The sequence below is a fragment of the Trachypithecus francoisi genome, unplaced genomic scaffold, assembly GCF_009764315.1.
Source record: "Trachypithecus francoisi isolate TF-2019V2 unplaced genomic scaffold, Tfra_2.0 Lachesis_group3, whole genome shotgun sequence".
In the NCBI taxonomy this organism is placed as follows: domain Eukaryota; kingdom Metazoa; phylum Chordata; class Mammalia; order Primates; family Cercopithecidae; genus Trachypithecus; species Trachypithecus francoisi.
In genome coordinates, this window is record NW_022681468.1 from 40,347,185 (window position 1) to 40,374,516 (window position 27,332).

Sequence of the window (27,332 nt, forward strand, 5' to 3'; positions counted from 1 at the left end):
GCATCAGTTTGCTAAGGATAATGGCCCCAGCTCTATCCATGTTCGCACAAAAGATATGATCTCATTCTTCTTTTATGGCTGCAAAGTATTCCATGGTGTATATGTATCATATTTTCTTTATCCAGTCTGTCATTGATGGGCATTTAGGTTGAGTCTATGTCTTTGTTATTGTGAACAGTGCTACAGTGAACATAAGTGTACATGTGTATTTATGGTAGAATGCTTTACATTCCTCTGGGTATATACCCAGTAATGGGATTGCTGGGTCAAATAGTAGTTCTGCTTTTAGCTCTTGAGGAATTGCCATACTGCTTTCCACAGTGGTTGAACTAATTCACACTCCCACCAACAGTGTATAAGGGTTTCCTTTTCTCTGCAACCTCGCCAGCATCTGTTATTTTTTGGTTTTTTAATAATAGCCGTTCTGACTGGTGTGAGATGGTATCTCACTGTGGTTATGATTTGCATTTCTCTAATGATCAATGATATTGAGCTTTTTTCATATGTTTTTGCCTGCATGTGTGTCTTCTTTTGAAAAGTGTCTGTTCATGTCCTTTGCCCACTTTTTAATGGGATTGTTTGTTTTCCTCTTGTAAATTTAAGTTTCTTATAGATGCGGGATGTTAGAGCCTTATCAGGTCCATAGTTTGCAAATATTTTCTCTCATTTTGTAGGCTGTTTACTCTGTTGATAGTTTCTTTTGCTGTGCAGAAGCTCTTAAGTTTAATTAGATCTCATTTGTCAATTTTTGCTTTTGTTGCGATTGCTTTTAGTGTCTTTATCATGAAATCTTTGCCCATTCCTATGTCCAGGATGATATTGCCTAGGTTGTCTTCCAAGCTTTTTATAGTTTTGAGTTTTACATTTAAGTCTTTAATCCATCTGAGTTTATTTTTGTATATTGTGTAAGGGTGGGGTCCAGCTTCAATTTTCTGCATATGGCTAGCCAGTTCTCCCAGCACCATTTATTAAATAGGGAGTCTTTTCCTCATTGTTTGTTTTTGTCAGCTTTGTCAAAGATCAGATGGTGGTAGGTGTGTGGCCTTATTTCTGGACTCTCTATTCTGTTCCATTGGTCAATGTGCCTGTTTTTGTACCAATACCATGCTGTTTTTGTCACTGTAGGCTTGTAGTATAATTTGAATTCCGGTAATGTGACTCCTCCAGCTTTATTCTTTTTGCTTAGGATTGCCTTGGCCATTCAGGCTCTTTTTTGGTTTCATATAAAATTTTAAATAATTTTTCTAGGCTGGGCATGGTGGCTCATGCCTGTAATCCCAGCACTTTGGGAGGCCAAGGCAGGTGGATCACCTGAGGTCGGGAGTTTGAGACCAGCCTGACCAACATGGAGAAAGCCTGTCTCTACTAAAAATACAAAACTAGCTGGGTGTGGTGGTGCACCCCTATGATCCCAGCTACTCGGGAGGCTGAGGCAGGAGAATCACTTGAACGCAGCAAGCAGAGATTGCAGTGAGCCGAGATCGCACCATTGCACTCCAGCCTGGGCAACAAGAGCAAAACTCCATCTCAAAAATAATAATAATGATGATAATTTTTCTAGTTCGTTGAAGAATGTCATTAGTGCTTTGATAGGAACAGCATTGAATCTGTAAATTGCTTTGAGCAGTATAGCCATTTTAACTTTATTAATTATTCCTATCCATGAGCATGAGATGTTTTTCCATTTGTTTGTGTCTTCTCTGATTTCTTTGAGCACAATCTGAAACCTTAAAGTAAGCACTCCTACTCTTTCTCTTAACTGGACCTGCTTTTATCATGCAAAAATGTCGCCTGGTTTCTAATCCATCTCCAACCCCTTTTGCAGTGGGTAGGACAGAGACCCAAAAGGTCGCATGAGAAACAGAACAGGCACTCAGAGGAGGGAAACATGAGTGGGAGCATCCAAGGAGACTCCTTGGAGGAAGTTGAGCTCAAATTGGGCCTTAAAGGAGGGGTGGGATGCAGATGAATGAAGAAGATGGAGGGGCTGTCCAGGCGCCAAGGCTGGTGCTGACACCGTCCCCTTGTGTCTCAGCGAGTGGAGGACCAAGTGAATGTGCGGAAAGAGGAGCTGGGGGAGCTGTTTGCCCAGGTGCCTTCAACAGGAGAGGAGGCAGGAGACGTAGACTTGAGCATCGAGAAGCGGTTCCTGGACCTCCTGGAACCCATGGGGAGGAGGAAGAAGCAACTGGAATCATCCAGAGCCAAGCTGCAGATCAACCGGGACGTAGAGGATGAGACGGTGCGTGGGCCGCAGCTTCTCCCCACCCCCTAAGGCGGAGCTACCAGCTGCCATCAGAGTAGCTGGCTGCCACCCAGAGCAATTCTTGGCAGCAGATGATTGGTCACCTCACCCCTCATCTCATAGGGGTGTTGTGAGGATTACATTAAATAGAAAGCTCAAGTCAGTGCTTTTGTTGGGAACTCACTGTTCACTTGCTAGTATTGCTCAGTGAAGAACATGGACTTTGGGGTCAGACAGACTTGGGTTCGAGATCCAGCTACGTTACTGTCCCACTGTCTGACGAGGAGTAAGTTCTTTGGAACCTCAGTTCAAAATCCCTGAATATTTCCATCTATTAAAGGGGGACAAAACCCTGATGGGGTGTTGGGAGGAACTGGGGAGACACTGCCAGCAAAGCTCTGCCCCGCCTATGGTGAGCACTCGGGAAAGGGTGGCCATGATTGTCATCAGCTCTCCCCTGCCTTCTGGTCTCTGCAGCTCTGGGTGGAGGAGAGGCTGCCTCTGGCCCAGTCAGCCGACTATGGCACTAATCTGCAAACTGTGCAACTGTTCATGAAGAAGAACCAGGTGAGTCCTGCCTCACCTCACCAGTCGTACCCGCCCCTCCTCACCCCCACCTGGCCCCACAGGGGTAGGCCCAGCCCTGGCCTGCAGAAGGCTAGCAACGGCAGGTTAGTGTTCCTGTTGGCAGCTTTGGGGTCTCCAAACCGTATTAGTAGTCTTAGAGCAGAAAGAGCAGGTTTTTGTGATTATAGAGCAAATTCTGGGAGGATCACAGAGGAGGGAGGAATCCTGGTGCTTGGCGATTCAGGGCCATTCAGCCTCCATCAGGCACAGGTGAATGCAGGATCTTGGGGGCCCTGGCCTGGAGGTTGATGTGCTTCAGTAGCTGTATATTCAGTGTATTCAGTGTACCCAGTGGTCTGCCTGCGAGGAAGGCAGTAACTCCTGGTCTCTCTCCCACAACACTGTCTTGCCCCTCTTCCAGGGCTGAGCTTGGCATGTGTGGTGTCCTTGGGGTAAGTAGGCCCCATTTCTCTGGACATGTGAGGATACTTGTGGGGCTCAAATTCCATTAGGAAGCCACTAACTTTGGACTCTGGGCCCTTGGAGCAAACATCCCTCTGCTTTTTGGCACTCACTTAGCCCTGACTGGGAACTCCCGTGGCCCTGGTCAGAATCCTGGACGTGAGCAGATGCCAAGCACTCCCTCTTGGATCAGGGCTGCAGCGGGAGCCTGAATCATGCAAGGAAGCTGGCTGTGTGGGGTCGCAGCGGCCAGAGAGATGGCCACAGACCCTTCTTGGACAGAGAGACCCTCCCTCTGCATGCTCTCTGGGTCAGCAAGGAGAGCCCAGGAACTTAGATCCCAGAGAAAAGCGACATGTCCCAGAGTGCCCTGTTAGTACTGCAACTCCTTGAGGAAGGAAGGTCATAGCAGACAGCACTCCCTTTCCCCATGTTGGCAGCAACTGACATCTGCTCACAGGATCGTTTGAGCCCAGCAGCAGTGCAGAGGCCTGGATTATATTCAGAGAGGTTTCTTCAAAGCTGCCTTAGGCCCTTTGCTTCTGGTTGATACAATCTGGTCACAGAGACTCCAGCAGCCACATGCAGGGACCTGGGCTAGAAGATGATAGAAATCCATCCTCAGTTAATGCCACAACCTTCAGCTAAAGGTGGAAGGCTGGTAGGACACGGTATCCTTGGGACCTCAGTTTCCTTCATTGTAAAATGAGCCAACTCTAGTCTTTCCGACACAGGATTTTTGATTCTGTGCAGCCTCTGTAAGTGTTATTGTTCACAGGTTTTTAACTCCCCTGGCTGGCAGTTGCTATTTCAGGAAAAGGACAAGACAAATATGGATGGGGTTCCCCTAACCAAGAAGGGAAAGGCAGCCTCTTGGGAAAGCGTGACTGCCCTAGTGAAGACTATTTTAGGCTCACCTGGCTAAACCATAAGTCCATTTTTATCATTTTCCCACTTAAAACCCTCTATTGCAATGGTTCTCAAACTCCAATGTGCAACTCCTTTAACAAGCCCTCTGGGTGAGTTTACACAACTTAACCGGGTGCCACCCCCAGATTCACTGCATCAAGCTCTGCGGGTAGAGCCTGATAATTTGCATTTCCAACAAGATCCTGGGTGATGCTGATGCTGCTGGTTCAGGACTCCACTTTGGGGACCACTGCTCTTGGGACTATTCATTGCAATTAGAACACATTCCACAAGGTACTACATGAAGAGTTCTCACACTGGGCTGTACACTCAAATCACCTAGGCAACTTTTAGACAGGTGAATGCCCAGGTCCCACCTCAGATCAATTAGGATCTCTGGGGGTAGGCTCCTAGCTGCATCTATTTCCCTGGGTCATTCAGTGGGCAATCAGGATTAAGAACCAGTCATGCCTGATATGGCCCCTGCCTTCCTCTGAATCTCAGCTCTTCTCACTTTGCCCTCCTTCACAGTGTTCCAGCTCTTCTTGCCCTCTCTGTGGCCTCAGACAGTCCCAGCTCAAGACCACCCCAGAACCTTTGCACTTGTTCAGTCCTCTTGCCAGGAACACTTACCTCCAGCTCTCTGTGTGACTGCCTCCCTCCCATCATTCATGTCATGGTCAAGTGTCGTCTCCTCAGAGGGGCCCTCCTGACTCCCTTAGCTAAAGTGGCTCCTGCCACATCGCAGCAGACATTCTTCATCCCACTGTTGTCTTTTCCTCATAGCCCCCAGGGAGGAAGGCCCAGGCTTTGTTTATTCATTTATTTGCATGTTTACCTTCTATTTCCTCTACCAGGTTGTAAGCTTTAGAGTGCAGGGATTTTCATTTTTCTTGTTTCTATATTGTCCCTATTACCTAGACCAGGGTCTGGTACATAGAAAAGAACTTAATACATAGTAGTTGAATGAATGAAGATAGGGAAGAAGACTTTAAACGTAAGTACCCTGCACAGATACTAGAAAGTAATTGCTTAAAAAGAAAGAAATACCTTTTTAGGCTGGGCGCAGTGGCTCATCTGTAATCTCAGCACTTTGGGAGGCCGAGGTGGGTGGATCACCTGAGCCCAGGAGTTTGAGACCAGCCTGGGCAACATGGCAAAACCCCATCTTTACAAAAAATACAAAAAATTAGCCATATGTGGTGGTACATACCTGTAATCCAAGCTACTTGGGAGGCTGAGGTGGGAGAATCATCTGAGCCTGGGAAGTTGAGGCCCAATAAGCTGTGATTGTGCCACTGCACTCCAGCCTGGGTGACTGGAGTGAGACCCTATCTTAAAAAAAAAAGAAAGAAATTAATTTTTAGACCACCACGCAAAGGTCTTAAGATCTCAGAGTAACCAGCAAATGGAGCTGAAAACGTGGGTTGTTTGAATGCAATTGCAGAGACTACAGGAAATTGTAAAAATTGAGATTCTGAGCATAAAGTATACAAATGCATTTCAGCAAGTTATGTGACTTGTAGATGTGGTTATTTTGTATATATTTCAAATGCTGGCTATCACTGTACTGGTCACGTGGGCTGCTCTTGCCCCTGCCTTCCAGTTTTAAAGGTCACTCTATAAAATTATAGAGAGGGAAGAAACAGGTAGCGAGGTATATGGAGCTCAGGAGCCCACACACCAGCAGCAGCTAGCCCGGCCTCTAGGACCCAGAAAGCAAGTAGCCCATGTCAGGGCGTCCTGAAGAAAAACGTGACCCAGCCACCAGGGCGGGAGGAAGAGGCCATGTTCGTGACTGAAGGCTCAAACGGGGACTAATGCAAAGCTCACAAAAGATTTGAGAAATAGAAGTAGGGAAAAACGAAACAAAAGCTGAGACTGTAAACAAGGGGCTGCTGTCACCTGTTCTTTTAGATGGAAGGCGAAAACTGTGCCCACCTGAGCTGCCAGGTTGTGCGGATCCTGCATAAATGATCCTGCATAAATCCTGCAAAAGCTGTTAGAACAAGGTATCAAAAAGGCCATTTTTCTTTTCCTTCCAACACATACACCTAAGGAATCAAGCTCTGCTGAAGCATAGGAAGATAGGGGACAGTCAAGAGCACAGGCTTCCGGGTCAGGTGGAGCTGTGTTCAAATCCGGCTCTGCCACTGAGTGACTTCACTACTGCATGCCAGTTTCCACATGCTTATCTCAGCAGGCCACCTGAGGGTGCAAGAATGGTGCACGTGATGTGCTTAGCAGCCTGCAAGAGGTCCTTGGTAGTTCTTATCGCCATCACCTGCTCTGCTTTAGCAACAGGGGGTGAGAGGGACCCAGCTATGCTGCCACTGCAGAAGCAGCCTCCCAGCCATGGTGGGAAGGCCCTGCCCTGAGCTCTTCCTTCTGGCCACAGACACTGCAGAATGAGATTCTGGGCCATACGCCGCGGGTTGAGGATGTGCTTCAGAGAGGGCAGCAGCTGGTGGAGGCAGCGGAGATCGACTGCCAGGACCTCGAGGAGCGCCTGAGACACCTGAAGAGCTCCTGGGATAGGCTGCAGGAGGCAGCGGCCGGGAGGCTGCAGCGACTGAGGGACGCCAACGAGGCACAGCAGTACTACCTGGATGCGGACGAGGCTGAGGCCTGGATTGGCGAGCAGGAGCTCTACGTCATCTCTGATGAGATCCCCAAGGTCTGTTCAGGCAGGGGATACCAGCCGGGGTGCTGAGGCAGAGAGGAAGAGTTGAGGTTGGCTGTCGGTGGGGAGCCTTGTGAGTCCAACTGTGTGAGGAGTGAGGCCAGGGGGAACCCACAGACTCCCTGCCCTCCCTTGGTGCCTGCTTGGACACACCCCTGCAGGGCACACGCTGCAGCCAGGTGCCTCCTATTTGCCCACTTAGGTTTGCTCTAACCCAAGGGTTCTCTACTTTTCTTTGCCATGGATTCTGTACTGGTGAACTGCTATGAAAGAGATGGGGTAAGAGGTGATAGGTGGGGGTCTCTCAAAGCTGGAATGATATATGATGTTTTCATGGGGACAGGGGTTAGGGCACAAAAGGAAGGGTATATGTCAGATACAAATCGGGGGAGTCTGGAGAGGGAGGTAGGGCACGGGCATTGCTGGGAAATCAGAAAGGCAGGAAGGGAACATGTGCGGCTCTCCTGCGGGTGTCCCACAAGCCTGCTCCCCTCCTCCCTAAGGCACCTCAGGAGCAGGGGCACAACTTGCCAAGGGAGGGATCATGGCCAGGCTGAGCTCTGGCACTGACTGTCTACTGCGTTCTAGGATGAAGAGGGCGCCATCGTGATGCTGAAACGGCATTTGAGGCAGCAGCGTGCGGTGGAGGACTACGGCCGGAACATCAAGCATCTGGCCAGCCGGGCCCAGGGCCTGCTGTCTGCAGGCCACCCTGAGGGGTGTGTGTGCCCCCTGGGGTGACTCGGTCAGGAGATGGGGATCAAGCCAGGGGCCCACCAGCCAATGTCCCTTCAGATTTAAGAGGAAAATGGAAACAGTTTTCCCTAATAGGGCTGGAGAAAATTGCCGCAGGACTGGTGATGGATCCAATTTCATTTTATGCCTTGGTTTTGTGTGAGTCACCTCCAGCTGGGTCAACAAGGCCCTGGTTTGCAAAATGAAAAGAGAAGGGGTTAGCAAAACTACCCTCTTGGTGACCTGATAGCACCAATTTTCCAAAGGGTTACAATATGCTAAGGGACACTGAAGACTACTTTAGCTTTTCTTTTTATGGTCCAGAAGGTCTCCAGGACTTCACGGTCCAGACAGAACCACGATGTAGGAGTGCAGATGGAAACCTGTGCCCACCTGGGCTGCGAGGTTTTGTGGATCCTGCATACATGGGAGCCCACTGGGCCACAGACCACACACTGCCCCCAGCCACAGCCCTGTCCTCAGCTGCCATTAAGGTGCCCACCACTGTGGGTCCTCAGCAGCCAACCCAGATTTTCCCCGGGACCCACACTGTCTGTGCCCCTAGTATGTCCTGTGCCTCCCTGGAGGGCTGAGCAGAGTTGTTGCTGCAGGAGCCCTGCTCAGGCAGCGCTGCTCCCCCAGCCTCTCTGGAAGAACAATGGAGGCACTCCCCATTTGCACTTGTCCCTGTAAGCTTGCCAGAGTGAGGGGCACTGCAGGAAGCACCCCTCCAGGACAGAACTCCAGGACACAGTGTGTCATCCACTGAGGCTAGGGTGTGGCCCCTTCTCTCCCCAGCTCTTCCCCGGCAAAGCCCCTGTCATTTCTCCAGAGCTTCACTCCCTACCCATCCCTGCCAGGGGGCTGTGGTCGGCATATGTTGGCTCCCCCGAGCCACTGCTCTGGGTTTGTGGCTGCTGTCTCTGAGGGCCTTCTTGGTTTTGAATTCCAGGGAGCAGATCATCAGGCTTCAGGGGCAAGTAGACAAGCACTATGCAGGGCTGAAGGACGTGGCAGAAGAGCGCAAGCGCAAGCTGGAGAACATGTACCACCTGTTCCAGCTCAAGCGGGAGACTGACGACCTGGAGCAGTGGATTTCAGAAAAGGAGCTGGTGGCCTCTTCCCCGGAAATGGGGCAAGACTTTGACCACGTGACTGTGAGTAGCCACAGCTCCTGCTGTCTTTATCTTTCTCTAATGCAGTAGACGCAGCCAGCCCTCACCCGAGACACACAGAGTGCTGCGCAAGATGCGACTTCCCCAGTGTGAGGTGGGACCTGCGGATGGGGTCTGCCCTGGGGAAGGTGTGAGAGTGTGGCTCCCGGTGCTGCAGTCACTGCCTGGGAATGTCTTCCCCTAAGCTGGTGACACCTATAACCCCTCTGAACCCCATAACCACATTTCTGTCTGCCCCACACCCAGCTTCTGCGGGACAAGTTCCGGGACTTTGCCCGGGAGACCGGGGCGATTGGGCAGGAGCGGGTGGACAACGTGAATGCCTTCATCGAGCGACTCATCGACGCGGGCCACAGCGAGGCGGCCACCATTGCCGAGTGGAAGGACGGGCTGAACGAGATGTGGGCAGACCTGCTGGAGCTCATCGACACGCGTATGCAGCTGCTGGCCGCCTCCTATGACCTGCACCGCTACTTCTACACGGGTGCCGAGATCCTGGGCCTCATCGACGAGAAGCACCGCGAGCTGCCGGAGGACGTGGGGCTGGACGCCAGCACGGCCGAGTCCTTCCACCGGGTGCACACAGCCTTCGAGCGGGAGCTCCACCTGCTGGGTGTCCAGGTACCTTCAGCCACCCACCTGCTACCAACTTCCAGGAGACCCAGGTGTCAGTCCCCACCTGGCTGTCAGCGGGGAAACCTCTAGGATGGGTGCCAGGAGGTTTCGCCTCCTTAGACAGCCAGGAGCTCAGGGCAGGGAGCAGTAACTTCAGATGTTCCTTAGCTTCAGAAGTCGTTCTTTAAACTGAATCCTCACAAAAGGCCGATGCATATAATACTATACAGTGCAGTTTCTCCAGTTGTACAGTATTATTAGTGAACACATGCACAGCACTTTTCTAGCGCCAGGGGCTTTTCTGAGCAATGTATGTAGCCATTGGACCCTCAGGGCCGTCCTCTGAGGCAGCTGCTAATATTCCCTGCACTTTGTAGATGAGAAAAGGGAGGGGTAGAGGGCCCATAAGTTTCCCAGGAACATGTGGGTACACAGTAGAGCCAAGGCTCAGACCCTGGCAGTCTAGCTATAGACCCCACACACTTAGCCACCAGGCACTTCAACCTTTCCACATGGGAGCTGCACAGCCCCCAAGTTCTACTGTTCAGACCCCTGCCTTCCCCGGCAAAGCCCCTGTCATTTCTGCCCTCTGCAGATCCCTAGGGTCCCCCAGAGCTTGGTGTGATAGAAAGGGCAAATGCAAGGTGGCCCGTGTTGCTGAGGGCTCCCCCAGCTTCCAGTGCAGCAGGGAGAGGTAGGCTGGCTGTGCAATCCCAGGTCAGCCCAGCGGGGGTTGGGGACAGAACACCAGGGTAGGCTGGGCCCCTGGTTCATCCAAAAGCGGACCTCTTAGGGATGTGTCCTCCAGCTGGAGTGGAGGGCCTGGTGTGTGGCTGTTGCATTTGGGGATGCCAGGGCCCCTGAGATAGGTGTAGCCCCACTGAGGTCTTAGGAGTGAGGTTTCACTGTCTCTGGGGCCAACCTCAATCAGGGTATCTGGTGCAACCCCTTCCTTGGAGAAGCAGCACACAGAGTGGTTAAGAATGGGGACTCAGGAGCACGGTGCAAATCCCAACTGTAGCCCTTTACTAGTGTGAGGGACCCTGGACCAGTTACTTAGCTTCCCTGTGCCTCGTTTTCCCCATCTCAAAAATAGCAATAGCAATAGTACCTCCTTCATGGGTTAGTTGGAAGAGAGTTCATCAATTGAAAGTGTTTAGAACAGTGCCTGGTACGTCGTTCCTCTCATTCGTGTACTGTTGAGGAGATCAAAGGGCATGGAGTTCCTCTCACTCCCAAACCTTCACAAAGTTCAAGAGGTATCTTGGGTAGGCAGAAGTGTCAAAGCAAGGAGCCTTCTCCTATAGCACCCCCTGGGTGGAGGCTGAAGATCCTACCTTCCAGCAGTGCCCTGAGTGGGCAGGCCAGGAGAATGTAGCTGCCCTTCCAGTCCTAGGACCATAGCCCCTAGGGAGCAATGTCCAGGGAACAATGTCTGGTTTTGCCTGACTACAGGTGCAGCAGTTCCAGGACGTGGCCACCCGTCTGCAGACAGCATATGCTGGAGAGAAGGCAGAGGCCATCCAGAACAAAGAGCAGGAGGTGTCTGCCACGTGGCAGGCGCTGCTCGATGCCTGTGCCGGGCGCCGGACCCAGCTAGTGGACACGGCAGATAAATTCCGCTTCTTCAGCATGGCCCGTGACCTCCTCTCCTGGATGGAGAGCATCATCCGGCAGATCGAGACCCAGGAGAGGCCCAGGTGAGGGGGGCGTCCTTGAGGCAGAGGCAGCTCCTCTCCAGGCCAGAGGATCCCGGCCAACCAGGGTGCTGCACTGGGGCACGTCCCTGGAGGGACAGTCCTGGACTATTGGTCTGTGAAAATCCCTGGGGGACACTTGAGGCCTGAGGCTGGATCCAGGCAGAAATGGCCTGGCTCAGCTTCCACTGGGAGGATCAATCGTTTCAGAGTCAGGAGAGTCCTGGGTGTAGAGAGAGAGACATCTGTCATTCAGGTTCTCCAATGGGCACAGTGACCATGGCTGTCAGTGAAAATAAGCAACTCACATGTCCAAAGCTGGGCAGGTCTAAGACTGCACATTCTTCTCCTAGCCCTGGGATGTGAGGGGGCCCTTCCCCCGAAACTCAGGAAGAAGCTCGTTGTCCATGAGAGGAGGAGTCAGGCATGTGGGCAGTGAGAGCCCCTGCAGAGATCAGACCACTCTCCCCAGTCTGTGCAACTTCATCAGTTATTGCTGATCCATCTCCATCCTTCTGCCCCTACGGTGTCTGTCCTGATGGTCTTACTTTTAACATTCTTATAGAGATATAACTCCCGTACCACACTTCATCCATTTAGGGTGTATCATTCAATGGTTTTTAATATATTCGCTGTTGGCCGGGCGTGGTGGCTCAAGCCTGTAATCCCAGCACTTTGAGAGGCCGAGACGGGCGGATCACGAGGTCAGGAGATCGAGACCATCCTGGCTAACACGGTGAAACCCCGTCTCTACTAAAATATACAAAAAATTAGCCGGGCGAGATGGCGGGCGCCTGTAGTCCCAGCTACTCGGGAGGCTGAGGCGAGAGAATGGCGTAAACCCGGGAGGCGGAGCTTGCAGTGAGCTGAGATCCGGCCACTGCACTCCAGCCTGGGTGGCAGAGCAAGACTCCGTCTCAAAAAAAAAAAAAAAAAAAAAAAAATATATATATATATATATATATATATATATATATATTCGCTGTTACACAACTATCCCCACAATCTAAGGTTAGAAGATTTTCATTACTCCGTCCCTATTAGCAGTCACTCCCCATTCCCCTCTCTTCCCAGTCCCTGGAAACCACTACATGACTTTCTATCTCTCTAGATTTGCCTATGCTCGACATTTCATATAAATGGAATCATACAATATGTGGTCTTTTGTGACTGACTTCTTTCCCTTCGTATAATGTTTTCAGGATGCATCCATGTTGTAGCAGCAGTCAGTACTCTATTCCTTTTTGTTGCCCAATAATATTCCCAAGCTTCTTTGGGGATTTCTGTACCCACTGCCCATGCTCTGACCACTGAGAAATGGGAGATACTAGGGCATCTGTGTTCCTGCTGGGGCTGGGCTGGCAGAGGACCCCCTGGCTGGCCAGAGAGAGAGGAGGGAGCAGGGTCTGACTCCCATGGGCACGGGGAGGTGGGCCCCTCTGGTTGGGACACAGAGGCAGGCCAGAGTGACCCAGAGTTCCCTTCTTCCCTTGTCCTCCTGTCCCCCAGGGATGTCTCCTCTGTGGAATTGCTCATGAAGTACCACCAGGGCATCAATGCAGAGATTGAAACCCGGAGCAAGAACTTCAGTGCCTGCCTGGAGCTTGGCGAGTCCCTGCTGCAGCGGCAGCACCAGGCCTCAGAGGAGGTGAGGGGACTGCAGGGATGGAGGCGAGCCAGGCAGCCTCCTGGGAGGGAGCTGAGAGCTGCAACTTTTCTGAGGAGCTTGTCTTGCTCTCACTCATAGAGATCAGGGCTACACACAGGCCCGGGGATTGCAGCCCCAGCAAGTACACTCCCTGCCTTAAAGAGCTGGTCACTCAGTAAAGGAGAGCAGGCGCATAAGCTGCCTAACACCCACAGGTGCACACACTTTGGAGTTGGTGACCTCCTTTAATAGGAGAGGCGCATGGGCCTCAGAGAGGTTAAGTAACGTGCCCCAGGCCACACAGCTGGCAAGTAGCTGGGCCAAGACTTGAAGCCAGGACTGTAGGACCAAACCTGGCATTCTTTGCAGGACCCATCTGTGCACTGCCTCAGATGGGGAAGGGTTTGCCAAGCCTGAGCTTTTCTCCCTTTGCTCCCCGTAGATCCGCGAGAAACTGCAGCAGGTGATGTCCAGGAGGAAAGAGATGAATGAGAAGTGGGAGGCCCGCGGGGAGCGGCTCCGCATGTGTGAGTAGAGCCCCAGAGGCAGGGCCCAGGGGCAGGAGTACCCCCGCTGGAGTAGGGGAATAGGGAGGTGCCACCATGGGTGGATTTTCATTACTGTCTAGAGAGAAGCCCCCCACAGCACTGCTCTTCAGCAGAGCTCTGGGGCCAGGGGGCTCAGCCATCCAGGCAGAAGGCTGGAGTGGACACACTGCTGGAAGCCTCTAACCAAGCAGCGTGCACCCACTCCCTGCCCATCCTCTGCCCCACTTGCCCCCAGCCTCATGCCCAGGCTGGTATGCCTGCAGAGCTATGGCCTGGGAGAGGGGTTGGGGGCCTAAGGGAGGGGTTGAGAGTTGGGGGAGGGGTTGGGGTCTGGGGGAGGGGTTGAGAGTTGGGGGAGGGGTTGGGGTCTGGGGGAGGGGTTGGGGTAAGGCTCTCATGAATCCCAGACATTCCTCCTGAGGAATATCAAGCGTAGAAGGGGCTCTTCCTCCTTCAGCTGGGTGCTGATGAGAGGTGGGGAAAAGCCACCACTCAAGGAGGAGTTGTGAGCCAAGAAGGGCCAGCTGGTCCTCTGGCCACTCATCCAGCATCATGTGAGACAGCCAAGGGCTGGGAAGAATGTTCAAGGCAGAAGACTCCTTCTCAGAGACATCTAAAATACATTTTGTTTTCAAAATAGAGTTGTAATTAGTGAAAAGTACAGTTTAAAAAATATAACTATTGGGCCAAGCATGGTGGGTGATGTCTATAATCCCAGCACTTTGGGAGGCCAAGGCAGGAGGATTGCTTGAGCTCAGGAGTTTGAGACTAGCCTGGGCAACATAGGGAGACCCTATCTACAACAACAACAAAAATTAGTTGGGTGTGATGGTGCACACCTATAGTCCCAGCCACATGGGAGGCTGAGATGGGAGGATCACTTGAACCCAGGAGGCTGAGGCTGCCATGAGCCATAATCACATCACTGCACCCCAGCCTGGGTGACAGATTGAAGCCCTCTCTCTAAAAACGTATAACCATTGTGAAGCTAGGTTAGGGGCCCAGTGTGGAATGGGGTGGCTGCAGGCAGCAAGGGTATCCATGTGGTTTAGGGACACCTATTCAGGCCACCAGCCTGACCACTGGCCCTAATCAGGAGTGAACAGTTGGGTGCTAACAGGCCCTGGGCCTTGTGGGGGGGTCTGTGTCCTGTTTTCCCTGGCAGTGCTGGAGGTGTGCCAGTTCTCGAGGGATGCCTCTGTGGCTGAGGCGTGGCTGATCGCCCAGGAGCCCTACCTGGCCAGCGGGGACTTTGGACACACAGTGGACAGTGTGGAGAAGCTCATCAAGAGGCACGAGGCTTTTGAGAAGTCCACGGCCAGCTGGGCAGAGCGCTTTGCCGCCCTGGAGAAGCCTACCACGGTGAGCAGGGAACAGTGCTGGGAGGCTCAGGAGGGTGGCAGCTATGCCCTCATGTCAAGAACTCCAGGCCAGTTGTTAGGTACTTAGAATGGTGTGACAGGCTTGGCCAGCAGGGACAATGGGAAGGAAAGACAAGTGGCAGGAAGTACTGACCTCCGAATGCAAAGGACAGAAGGGGCTGACTATAGAAGGGATGAACGCCAGGGCGTGTGGGGGTGCAGGGCCACGTCCAGAGGGAGGTCTTCTGAGAACACAACTCGCCTCTGTGGCTGCTCTGACCCCTGGGCCTTCTCCTCCTCTAGCTTGAGCTGAAAGAACGCCAGATTGCAGACAGACCCGCAGAGGAGACTGGGTGAGTGGTGGCCATGTGTCCAGGGAGCTGAGTGTTCTGCCAAGTGGGAGTAGGGGGTGACTTTCATCAGAAACCTGACATTGGGACCAGTTGCATTTGACCTCTCACAGTGGGCACCCTTTTCAGGAAGGCCCAGAGTGCCTGAGCATGAGGGCAGAGGACCTTTGCTTCCCCAGTCACGGGCGGGCTGAAGGCCTGGTGCAGGAGGAGGGGGCTGGGAGCAGTGGCTGCCAGGTGAGGCCCTGCCTTGGAGCCACCTGAACACGGGGCCCCACAGCCTGTGCTGCCTGGAACCTGGCTCCCTTCTGCAGGATCTGCCTTGGCTTCTCCGAAGAAGTCTCTGGGCGGCTCCTTGCCGAGCACTGTCCACACTGCGGGCTGACTGGATGGGGAGCTATTTGGAGCTGGCTCCCTGTGGGCGTGGGTGAAAAGTCAGGCCTTGCAGGAGGCACTGGCCTCAGAGGGGTGCTTGTTTTTAAAGAAAGACTGTGTCTTCCTTAGGCCTCAAGAGGAGGAAGGCGAGACAGCAGGGGAGGCTCCGGTTTCTCACCATGCGGCCACTGAGAGAACGTCCCCGGTCAGTCTCTGGTCTCGTTTGTCTAGTTCCTGGGAGTCACTGCAGCCAGAGCCCTCTCACCCCTACTAGGCTCAGCCCAGGCAAAGGCGAGATGAGCTGGCGCAGCCCCGCCCTCCATCCTGCCCACATCCCTGCAGCCACCTCCCAGCAGAGCAGGCTACCTCCTCATTCAGGTGTTCTGCATGAGAGTACTGGCCTCCTCCACTCCTCCCCTCAGCACAGAGGAAACAGGCCAGCCAGTGACATGACGTTATTAGTTTGGTTTTATCTAATAAATTTTATTGTATAAATATATCACCATTTACATGAGGGGAAACACTAGCCAGAGAAGATTAGTGCATTTCTGTACCGTCCTTTCCACTTTCCAACTCCTTCCTCTAGGCAGTACTCACCCCTGCACCCACACCTACACACATGCACACGCACACACACATGCATGCGCACACAAACACACACACATGCACACTCACCACACCCCCATACACACACACCTCACGCACAACCACACACCCACATACTCATGCATATATGCACACACCATACCCACCCGCATGCACACGCAACACACACCCTCACACACGTACACGCTCATACACACACCCCACACCCCACACACATATCCACATTCACACCCACACACGTACACACTCATACACACCACACCCCCACACACATCCACACTCACACCCACACACACGTACATACTCATACACAACCACACCCCCACACACATCCACACTCACACCCACACACATATACACTCATACACACACCACACCCCACACACACATCTACACTCACACCCCCACACACGTACACACTCATACACACACACCACACCCCCACACACCCCCACATGCACACACCACAACCCCCCCACACACATCCACACTCACACACCCACACCCCCACACACACTCATACACACACCCCCACACACGTACACACTCATACACACACACCACACCCCCACACAGGCACACATATGTACACCGCACTCCCACACACTCACACCCACACCCCACACACATCTACACTCACACCCCACACACGTACACATACACACCACACCCCCATACACACTCATACACACACCACACCCCCACACACTCATACACACATACACACTCATACACACCGCACCCCCACACACACTCATACACATACACACTCATACACACACACCACACCCCACACACACATCCACACTCCCACCCACACACGCACAAGCTCATACACACCACACCCCCACACATCCACTCACACCTACACGCACATACACATATGCACACACCACACCCACCCACATGCACACTACACCACACCCCCACACACACTTACACACGTACACACTCATACACACCACACCCATACACATCCACACAGTCGCACACATCACACCCCCCACACACCCCCACATGCACACACCACAACCCCCCCCCCACACACACACGCGCACACACATCACACCCCCCCATACGCACACCCGCACTCACACACAGTCACACCACTCGACTGTCCCATCCCACCTGCCCCACTGCGGACATCTTCGGTGGTGAAGTGGGGGTGCCCATCCTTGTAGGCTATTCCTTCCCCCTATGCAGAGCCCTCTCCTCTTTCCACCCACCTCGCCTGAGGCCTGTGGGTCAGTGAGTCTGGATATGGAGCTGGTTCTGGGACAAGAACAGACTTGAAGGAAGTCTGCAAAATTGAGGAGAATCCCAGGGCTTTGAGTAACAGGGGTCATCCCCCCAACTTATAGGAAAGGAGAATGAGCCAAAAGCCTGGCTCAAGGGACAGGGAGAGCCCAAGACAGCAGCTACCAGAGGCCTAGGGCATGTACCTCAGAACCTTACCTGGAGCAGGCACCTTAGGACCCCATGGGGTCTGTGCAGGGTGGTTGGGAGGCTGTCACCCAGGCTTAGGGAACTGCTCTGGGGAGCAGCTGACTGAGAAGAAAGCAAGAATTCAGCACACGGCTTGCATGGCTTCCCCCTGCATGTCCCCGCTGTGGCAGGCTGCACTGGGGGTCAAGGGAGCCACAGATCCTTCCTGCAGCCTACCTCTCCAGGTGCCCGGTGAGCCTGCCTGAACCTGGGGGTGAGGTTAGGAAGACAGGCATTCCAGATGGAAGTTTCTGGTACACCAGTCACCCCCAGAAACATGTACGAACAGTGAGGCCTCCCTTTTTCAACCCTTCTCACCATCTGAGGGAGATGCCCTCCCAACTCCTCCTCCCCCCGTTCCCCCCCCCCCCCGCCCCTCCACATCCCTCTGTGGCCTCCAGCCTGGCCAGAGGCCTCCCTTTCATAGCTGCACCAGCCCACCATGCCCAGCAGAGGGCACTGCTGGGCTCCTGCTGAAGGGTCTCTCCCAGAAGTTCCCTCTGAAGCTCCCGGCGTCACATGTGGGGTCTCGCTTCCCTGTCTGTGGTGGACTGCGTCCCAGCCCCTTTTTCCCAGCAACAGCCCCTGCCGGAAGGAGAGCAAACTTTGGGGGCCCGGCATAGACGGTGGACACGGGCTGGGGCCGTCCCTGCGCCCTGCCCCCGCCTGCTTCTGCCGTGCGTCCCTGTGTGTCTGCATGTGGCAGTGTCCCAGTGTGCGGGCTCCTCTGTGAGCACCAGAGCGACTCCATCCATTGTCTGTGTCATGTGTGTCCGCGCAAATGTAATTACTTGTGCATCAGAGCCGCCTCCAGCCAACACCTGAATGTCACCGAGTTGGGGGGAATAAAACCTGTTTGGACCTGATGATCTCTTTGGGGGAAGGAGTGAGCCCACATTCGAGACCCCTTCCGGAGAGCCAGCCACTCCAGCAGATGGGAAGACTGGACTGTGCCCGGTGCCAGAAAGAAACCAGATGGTGACTCAACACCAGACCCAAGGCCTCATGCACAGATTTCCCGCTGCTGCTGTCTTCTGAGCCCTTTGTTAAGTTTTCATGGGGATCCATGAACCTCAGAGGTATTAGGTCCTCCTAATACCCCATCCACATTCGATGCGAGAAAGAGGAGGACACAGCCTGTTGGGAAAGCACAACCTGGCTCTGGAAGAGTCCTCGAAAGCCCAGCGGCCGGTCCCTCCAGCCTGCCCAGGACTACCCCTTCACAGAACCGCAGGCCTCTCCCAGGGAGGGATGACCAATGGCTGCGCCTCCCCTCTGGGATAGGCCTGGGGGACGGTGGCTCTCCTGCTGGTCCTCTGTGTGTGGTCTGGTGTCAGTGCCCTATAGAATAGATCCATGCGGTGTTGCTTCATGTACAACCCCTCACTGTGCATGTCGGCTTCCTGCTGGGGGGAACTGATGGGAGTGGACCAGGCACCCCTGCTCCTGTCTGGACAGCTGCACACCACAGGTCGGCACCCCTCCCCAGTCCTCCCCTTCCCTGCGTGTGTGTGCACATGGTGACTGGAGCTGCCATCCCACACATCAGCCTCTTTCTCAAGCACACCACTGCATGGTCCCACCACCTTCCCTCACCTCTTGCCTTTTCACATTAGAGCATGTTCTGGTAAAGGCCAATACGTTCATAAAGGTAAGTGCAAAGGAGGCCAGGCAGAAAAAACAAGACCTCACTCACAAAAGAGAAAACTGCTGGAGGGGAAGTCAGGACATCTGGGTTCTAGTCCTCAATTCTGTTGGAAACTTCCTGCATGATTTTAGATAAACCACCTAATCCCCTGAGTCTCCATGCTCTTATAAAGCCTTCTCTGGAGAATTACCGGAAGTCTGGAACATTTCTGTATGTCAGCAATTTAGCAAATTATAGGGAGGGGCTGGGAGAAGTCGTTTTCACCACTTTCCTCTTGCCTGGTGCTTCGTGCTATGGTACCCAGCTGGTCTCAGGTACCCACTGGTGTAAGACGGGAGATGGGAAAGAAGAAGTCAAGGGCTAGGGTGTCTGCCTTTGTCCCTGTGGGGGAGTAGAGGTGGGGCTGCACCACCAGGATAGTGCCCTGAAGGAGGCCCGGGTCTGCCAGGAAACCCTTGGCAGTGAACAGGCAGACCTGCTCAAGACTGAGCACCTCCTGTTCACCTGGGGCTGTGGCCCTGGGAAGGACTTGGGGGTCCTGCTGAGCATCCCCCACCTCCCGGGCTCAGGGTGCCTCAGAAGCCCCAGTGTAACGTGTGGTGAGAGGCTGCTTTCTCCTGGGAGAGAAGGAGGTGGATTGCATGGAGAAGAAATGGTACTGAAGATGCTGCAAGTTCCCCCAGGCTAAAGGTCCCCAGCGCACAGCCCTGCGCATCTTCCTGTTCCTTGAGCCTGATTCTGGTTTTGGGAAGTGAAGCGGGAACTGCTCTGAGAACTCCCTCAGCAGGGCTGCGGTGACGCCATGTGTGACGTCCCTGAAAGGGATTGGTGCTCCTAATCACCTTTGCTAGGGCTCACTGTGTGGGATAAATATACCCTGCCTGCCTCCAAGCCCCAAGGCTAGATCCAGGCTGTAGCGCAGAGGGACCCCGGGATGCCAGGCCACTCCAGAAAGCAGCTGCTGGGTGCCCCTCGTGATCAGCCTTCTCATCAGGAAGTCAGGGAAAGCTGTCTTCCCCAAGGGCAGCTCACAGATGCCCTTCCTGCACGAGGCCTTCCAGCACCGCCTGTGCAGCCAGCGACCCTGGAGAAAGGGCCTGAGCATCTCACTAGGGCTGAACATGGAAGCTGAGACTCCTAGGTCCCTTGCTTCTCCATTCCCATAGATTTCAAGGTTCATGTGGCTTCAGGGAAGTAACCAGCACTTACGAACATGAGGGGCTGAGCAGGTACTGGACTTGCAGCCAGGACCACCTCTTGGCCGGTGTCTGGCTGGCTAGCTCCAGCTGCTGCTGCCCTTTGGCAACCTGGGCACCTCCCCCAGCAGCAGCCTCCCTGGCCGGCAGCCAGGAGCTTTAATCAGCGGCCAGCGGTGGGGCTCTGACGTCCTTGGATGGAAGAGATGTGGGTGTGGAAACAGCAGCTGTGTTTCTTCTCGCCTGAACAAGCTCTCCCAGTCTTTCCTTCTCCTCCTGCTACTCTTTCAGACATTTTGCAGCGAATGCAAATCTTATGTTTGTTGGTAATGGGCAGACCCAGCTGGAAATAATGTCAGTTTTCCCCAAAACCTGGGCGTGTTCCTGTCTACCCAGTACGCCTGAGTCAGTGTGGCAGGGGTGTGTCTGCCTACGCTCTGGCACTGCGCCTGTCTCCCTGGAGGAACCTGCTGTAGGCTCTTTCTGGACACCTGCCCGCTGCTGGGCATGTCCCTTTCTCTTTGCTGTCGTCAGATTTAATATTCCTGGCTCCTCTGCTCTAAAGACTCTTCCTAAATTCTTTCTTTCAGGCTGTGTTTCAGAACATCCTAGATACTGATGGCCTCAGGATGAGACTCAGTTAACATTGGAGGCATCTCAGAAATAGGTTTGAAGCGGATGACGTGACCACTGGGTGGCAGATATCGATGGGGGAGTCAGTGTCTTCTAGCTCTCTCTAGTCTTTCAAATGCTGAGTGGCTGGCTCAGGACCACTGAGCGACTAAGCAGCCATCAGCTCCTCCAGGGCAGGGACCTGAAGAGGTCACACAGGTGGTGAGCATGGTGAAGACAGCTCCTGAGGAAGCCTCATTCTCTTCTCAGACCCTGGTGACAGTGGACCAGGTTTCTCCTCCCCTGCACACTGCCATTCCGCTTCCCCTCCATTTGCTTTACCGGGTGCCCTTCTGCCCTACATCCCTTCCTGTCATCTTGGCCAGGCCCCCCAGTTGCCACCTCAGACAGCTGGACTCTGGGGTGCAGTGTTGCACTGGACTGCTTTCCCACCCAACTTCTCATAAGAGCCCCTCCCATCCCTTGGCCTGCAATCCAGGGGACTCCTCACCATGCATCCCAGCCTCAGCTCCCTGCCCTGGTTCTTTCCCCCTGTTCAGCAACAGCCTCTGCTTTCTCTTTTAAGGCATCTGTCTCTGCCCACCGTAAGTTGCCATCTCTTCATCTCTTTGGCTGCCCTCAGCTCAACAAACCATTTCTTTTTCTTCTCTTGCAAACAACTGTCTTCTGAACAGCCTTTCCAACCCACCCAGTGACAGCCCTTCTCACCCAGAGGACAAGAGCTGAGACATCAGACAGTGGGCGAGGGCAACACTTCTTGGCCGCCAGAGCCACTTCTTGGCTGCCTGCTCCCTGCACTCCACAGTCACCAGCACTCTTTGGTTGCCTAAGGCATCTAGCAGGAGGTCTTGTTTGGCCCCAAGCCCCTCTTCCAGCTCTGGCATGATTATGCTGCCTCTGTCAATCAGCCATGTGTTTTGCATAAGCCAAGGTCATCTCATTTAGACTGCAAACCCCATCGCACAGGTGCTTTCCTCTGGAGTGAGAATACAGGTCTCCCCTCTTGCAGCAGGATTTAGTAAGAACACAGAGTTTGGTGCCAGACAGACCTGCATCTTCAACATTCTTCACTAATGTATGACTATGGACAGGTCACTCATTCTCTATGACCCCCAGTTTCCCTCATCTGTAACACAGGGGGTAATAACTACCTGCCTTGTAGAGAGGCTGGGAGGATTGGAAGAGACGATGTAGGTAGAGCAGCTGGCACCTAGTAGGTGATCATTTAAGTCCCTTCATTTTTCTCCATCCCCCACCTCAGTCCTTCATCTCTTAAAAGCACGTTAATTCTAATACGAATTCAGTCATGGCACGATGCATCCCATTGCTGCAGTCAGTCTGTTTCTGGGGTGCATCCTCAGGCCCTAGTTCTCATTGGCGTTACCTTTAGAGAGACATTGTCGCCTGTGTTCTTTGCTTGTAAATGCATCCGGGTTCGCTGAGCATCTTCAGAACCTCTGAAAGACCCTGTGGTCCCCAGCCAGGTTGTGTTTCTCCTGGGAGCCTGAGGAGTTTGTCATCTGTGTGCAGTCCCCTGCGCCACCTGCTGGCTGAGCTTGGACATACACCTTCACCTCCTTTGGCCCAGAGAAGACGTTTACCCATCTGCCCATGTCTCTGGCCTGTTTTGCACATCCTCTGTGGAGACCCCAACCCCCTACCTCCCCCACCCAAGCCAGTTTCCTAGCAAGGCAGGACCCTAAAAAGTCAAGCTTACACAGACTTCTGCTTGACTTTGCAAGACTGCAAAGACCCGGAGATGGTCATCCCCCACCCATTGGGAGCCTGCGGCCTCTCCCTGTTGGTTTGACTACAATCCTGTAAGGCCCCAAAACGGCTGTACCCTCTTTTCCACTGATCCCTGTCAACCAGCAACCAATGCTGCCTGTCCCCTGCCCTCCTCTGACATCACGATCCCACAGCCAGTACACACAGCTGAGACACTTCCCCCTACCTATTCCCCAAACCAGAGGACTAAAGGTAGTGCCTTCCCTTATTCAGCCCGCTCCCCAAGTCTCCTTCACCTCCACTTATGGTCTAGATTCCCTTGCTGCCCCCAGCTGGACACCCAGAATTTCTTCCAAGCAGCAGACTCTCCTCCTTCAGAGTGTCCCCTGCTCTGGTGGGTGACAGCCCTCAGTGGTGCCGGTGGAATCTGCATCTTCCTGATGACCTAAGGACTCCAGCAGCAGCCCCTGCCTTACAGCACAGAGTTGGAAGGGAATCTCAGATCAGCTCCTCCATACGTGGCGCCTTTGGGTAGAACCTGCCGGTCCCTCAGTCACACCTCAGCCACATTAGTAGCCAGCATTGCCTCTCCTGGTGCTTTCTGTCCCTAGATCCCGCCTCCTGTCAGTCAAAGCAGTCCCCACCTAAGACCATGGCCTACTTACAGGGGGACAGCCGGAGAACCCTCACCTCATCCCCTCTTAATAGCCCTGAGGCTCAGGGGAGGTGGGTCCTCCTGCCAAAGCACGCTGCTAGCCTGACCCAGGGCCCGCAGTTGGCATGGGTGGATGGTTCAGCTGATTGGCTGGGAGGTCCTTGATGGATGTGGCCTAGAAAGATGCAGGGCTGAGCCAACAGGACCACAGGCCTCCCACTGCAGGTTTGCAGCCAAGGGGTCATGGGTGGGTCCCTGCCCAGCTACTTGGCTCCCTGCCTTCCTGCACCACCTGTGGTGCCCTTTCCAATTTGAGAGGCATTGTGTGGATAGGGAAGCAGGGCCATGGATTCTTGCCCCAGCTCTGCTACTAAAACTTGCTGTGTGCTCTAATCTCAGCCATCACTGAGCTTTTCCGGAACCCAGTTTTCCTATCTAAGACAGGAAGGGCTGAATCCCATGACCCCAAGGCTTCTTTCCAGCTTTAGAATTCTGAGAATCTCTTTTCTCACACAAGCTTCATCTACCCCATCCCCAGCCTCCCCCACCGGCTTCCCTGATAAGGCCCCCATTGTTGATTCTACCTACATACCCTTCCCAGAGGCAGGGCTAGAAATAAAAGGCCCCAGAGAAATTCCTTATCTCTTATGAATTGCAAAAGATCTTTACATACACACTCACATGCTTGCAGGGCTGTGTCAGGCTCCCACACCTCCCCTCCCCCAAGAAAGGAGCCTGCCAGCAGCATCTGGCCCTCCCTCCAGCCTGCTCTCTGTGGCTTGAGCACTTTCCCTGGGCAGATGGGAACCCCAAGAGTAACTTTTTAAAAAATGGTCCTGCTTCAGAAAAGGATTTGACCTCTTGGATATATATCTACATACAATCTTCCTCAAAGTCTTTTCTTGACAAAGTTGTGAGGTCTTTGTAAAATCCACTTGTGAATTACCAGAGCCTTCCACTCAGCAGCACGCTGTTGTCTTCGGCCGGACCTGGGGACCTCTGCTTTTGGCTTCTGGGGCCCCTGCACCTCAGTGCCCCACTCCAAGCATTGAGGCAGGGCCTCAGGCCACTTCTGCACTGCTTACCTGTTCACATGGTTTCCTCCTTCCTGTCTCAAGCCTCAGAATGTTCCAACCGAAAATGGCCGAGAAAGGAGGGGCTGAGGCCTTGCCTGCCAATGGCTGAGATTCCCTTTCCCCATTTCTCAGTCCTGAGCATCCACTACTACAGGAACAAGAGGGTTTTTGAGATCCTTACACTAGCCCCACAGGACATTGGCCACAATAATTGCTCAGCAAAGCCCCAGGGAGGCAGGGGTGAAGGATCACAAGAGAGCCAACATTTACAGACATGACCTCACTTTTAAAGGCTGCAAACCACCTGTGAAGTAGGTCACAGGCTCACTCCCACTAACTGAGTCAGGAAGGTTCTCTCCCTTCCCCCAAATGGAATTTAAGGGACTCTCACTCCAGACCTGTCTGACCCAACACCTGGGAAGGGGTGGGCTTCTTATGAGGCCCTCTGCTGGTGGTCCTGGATGGGAGAGCAGGAAGAGGGCTGAGGGAGGGGCCAGCTCCGTCTGAGCGCTCACTGGTGTCTCTGCTCAGAGGGCCTTCTAGAAATCCCTGTCCTCCTCCTTCCCTCACCCCAGCCCCTCTTGGTTCCTCCTCCTTGTACCCCTCCAGGGAGTTGGCCAGACTCCTGGGAGCTGAGAAAGGGATGAAAGGATTGTCCCCAAAGCCTCTCCCCCGTCTTCTGTACCCGCCTTCATTACACCCCACCTTTCTCACCTGTGTCTGCTCCCCTCTCCCAGAGAGGAAGGGAAGCCCTGCCAAAGCCCATTTCCTTCATCTCTCACCCTCATTCTTGGCCTTGGCCTTCAGGGTGAAGAGGACAGGATGCATTTTAAATTGTCTCTACAGGAGCAGTCAGGAACGCCAAAGAAATCTTTGCATATATTGGAAACCCCATTTTCCAAAGCCAACCTGTGCCCCGGCCATATAATTTTTGATTGCACTGGCATGGCCTCTGAATGTCCCTGCCAAGGAATGTGGGCTAGGCACCCATTAAGAGGAAACAGAAAAAAGGTGGGATTAAGTTGGGAGTCAGCCCTGGCAAAGTCCATCTCTATTCAGAGGACAGTTTTCTAAAGGAAGGAAAATGGAAGTATAGGAAGAAAATGTGGACACAGAGGTCTCTAGCAAAACCAGTCCCAGGAGAGCAGAGGCTGGGTGAGAGGGGCAAACATGGCTGAGAGGGTCTGGCAAGCCTCCCTCCCTATATCTGCCATGGCTGCTTCTCTGAGACCCAAGGGCAGGGAGAGCACTGATGGTAGCAGGAGCAACAGTGCAGCCCATGTCTCCTCCTCTGAAACCTACTCCCACCCCTCTTGGAGGAAAAGCAGGCCCTCCCTAGATGTATACCCAAGTCAGAGTGCAGGATCCACAGAAGGACCCCAATCCAGGCTTCCAGTCCCATCCCTGCCTCTCCTGCTCTTCCTCCCTGCTACGATGATCCAGGCAGTGCTTTCGGGCCTCCAGATCCTTATGGCCAATGCTGGCTCATTGCAGACAGTCTAGGGTTCAAAGGCTGCCAGATGCATAGAGACAAGAGTGGCCTGACCACAACCCTCGGGGGCCACTAAAGTGGGAAAAGATGAACACCATAAAGATTAGATAAAAGCTCAGGTCTGTCCATTTTGGGAGTGCATGTTCCAAACCGCCTCCTATACCTGTTAGCCTTGTTGTTACCAGGAAATGCGGAGTCCTCAATGCTTGGTCTTACTTAGAAGAATTTGGCCAAGAGACCAAGTAGTAATGTAAGCAAAAGGTTTATGAAGGAAAATAAAGAGCAGAGATTTTATTTATTTATTTATTTATTTATTTATTTTGTGACCGAGTCTCACTCTGTCTCCCAGGCTGGACTGCAGTGGTGTGATCTTGGCTCACTGCAACCTCTGCCTCCCGGGTTCAAGCGATTCTCCTGCCTCAGCCTCCCAAGTAGCTGGGACTACAGGCACGTGCCACAACGCCCAGCTAATTTATTGTATTTTTAGTAGAGATGGGGTTTCACTGTGTTAGCCAGGATGGTCTCCATCTCCTGACCTTGTGATCCACCTGCCTCAGCCTCCCAAAGTGCTGGGATTACAGGCATGAGCCACCGCGCCCGGCCTGGGAGTTTATTGAAGTAGACTCCAAGAGAGGAACCAGCAAGTCTGCTTGGGAAGCAGCAGTATTCAGAGCAAGAGTGAGGTAGCAGCAGAGACAGTACACTCTGAAAGATGAGGCAGAGCAGGCTGCTCAAAAGATGACCCAGCAACTCGAGAGTTCTGCCTTGCGGTTTTTAAGTTCCTCCACACTCTCTTTAAGTTCCTGCCTCTGTCTCAAGTCTCTGCCTTTGTCTAATTCCCTGCCTCTGTCTTATGTCTCCATCTTTTTGCCCCACCTAGTTCCTGCCCCAGGTTTGTGGGACTCTCCCTTACTGTCTGCTGATGAACCTGCAGGGGCAGGTGTCGGATATGAATCCTACCGAATGGTGACGTTGCTAATTACTACCACTCCAGGAAGGGTGTATATTGGTATTTATTGCACCTGCATATCTCATAGGAATTTCTCCTTTGCCTTCTTTCCCTCCTTAGTGTGCAGCTGGCTACATTCCCACAGGTTGACTGCAGAGTGAGTGATGACTAGGCATCTTAAGGAGTGTCTTGGGGCACTCCTTCCTGCACAGATATTTCCCCTCCTCTCTGCTCATATCTAGTGTGAATGTTTTGGGTGGTCTCTGGGGTGTTAGACTTTCCAGACCTCCCTTTCTCAGGGGCTCCCCCTCCTACTTATATCTATCTGCCTACTCTGACAGTATAACCTTGGGCAAGTCACTTGACCTCTCTGAGCATTGGTTTTCTCATTATAGATCGAAAGCGTTAGACTAGGTCAGTGGTTTCCAAACTTTCCCAGCCACATACCCCTTTCTTTAAATGAAATCTCACTGGAGCCCTAACATGTAACCTGT

General features: G+C 53.2%; 1 protein-coding gene across 3 annotated transcripts in view; it reads left to right on the forward strand.

Annotated features, from left to right (window-relative positions):
* The window catches only part of SPTB (spectrin beta, erythrocytic), a 138,384-nt gene that overhangs the window by 102,063 nt on the left and 8,989 nt on the right, over window positions 1–27,332 (forward strand). For all 3 annotated transcript variants that reach the window (XM_033187735.1, XM_033187734.1, XM_033187736.1), the window contains 12 exons: window positions 2,036–2,242; window positions 2,723–2,812; window positions 6,582–6,860; window positions 7,455–7,585; window positions 8,554–8,758; window positions 9,023–9,397; window positions 10,847–11,091; window positions 12,598–12,736; window positions 13,179–13,263; window positions 14,450–14,646; window positions 14,949–14,998; window positions 15,500–15,575. In XM_033187735.1, the coding sequence (XP_033043626.1) occupies window positions 2,036–2,242; window positions 2,723–2,812; window positions 6,582–6,860; window positions 7,455–7,585; window positions 8,554–8,758; window positions 9,023–9,397; window positions 10,847–11,091; window positions 12,598–12,736; window positions 13,179–13,263; window positions 14,450–14,646; window positions 14,949–14,998; window positions 15,500–15,575 (2,079 nt within the window). The remainder of the gene's footprint in view (window positions 1–2,035; window positions 2,243–2,722; window positions 2,813–6,581; window positions 6,861–7,454; window positions 7,586–8,553; window positions 8,759–9,022; window positions 9,398–10,846; window positions 11,092–12,597; window positions 12,737–13,178; window positions 13,264–14,449; window positions 14,647–14,948; window positions 14,999–15,499; window positions 15,576–27,332) is intronic.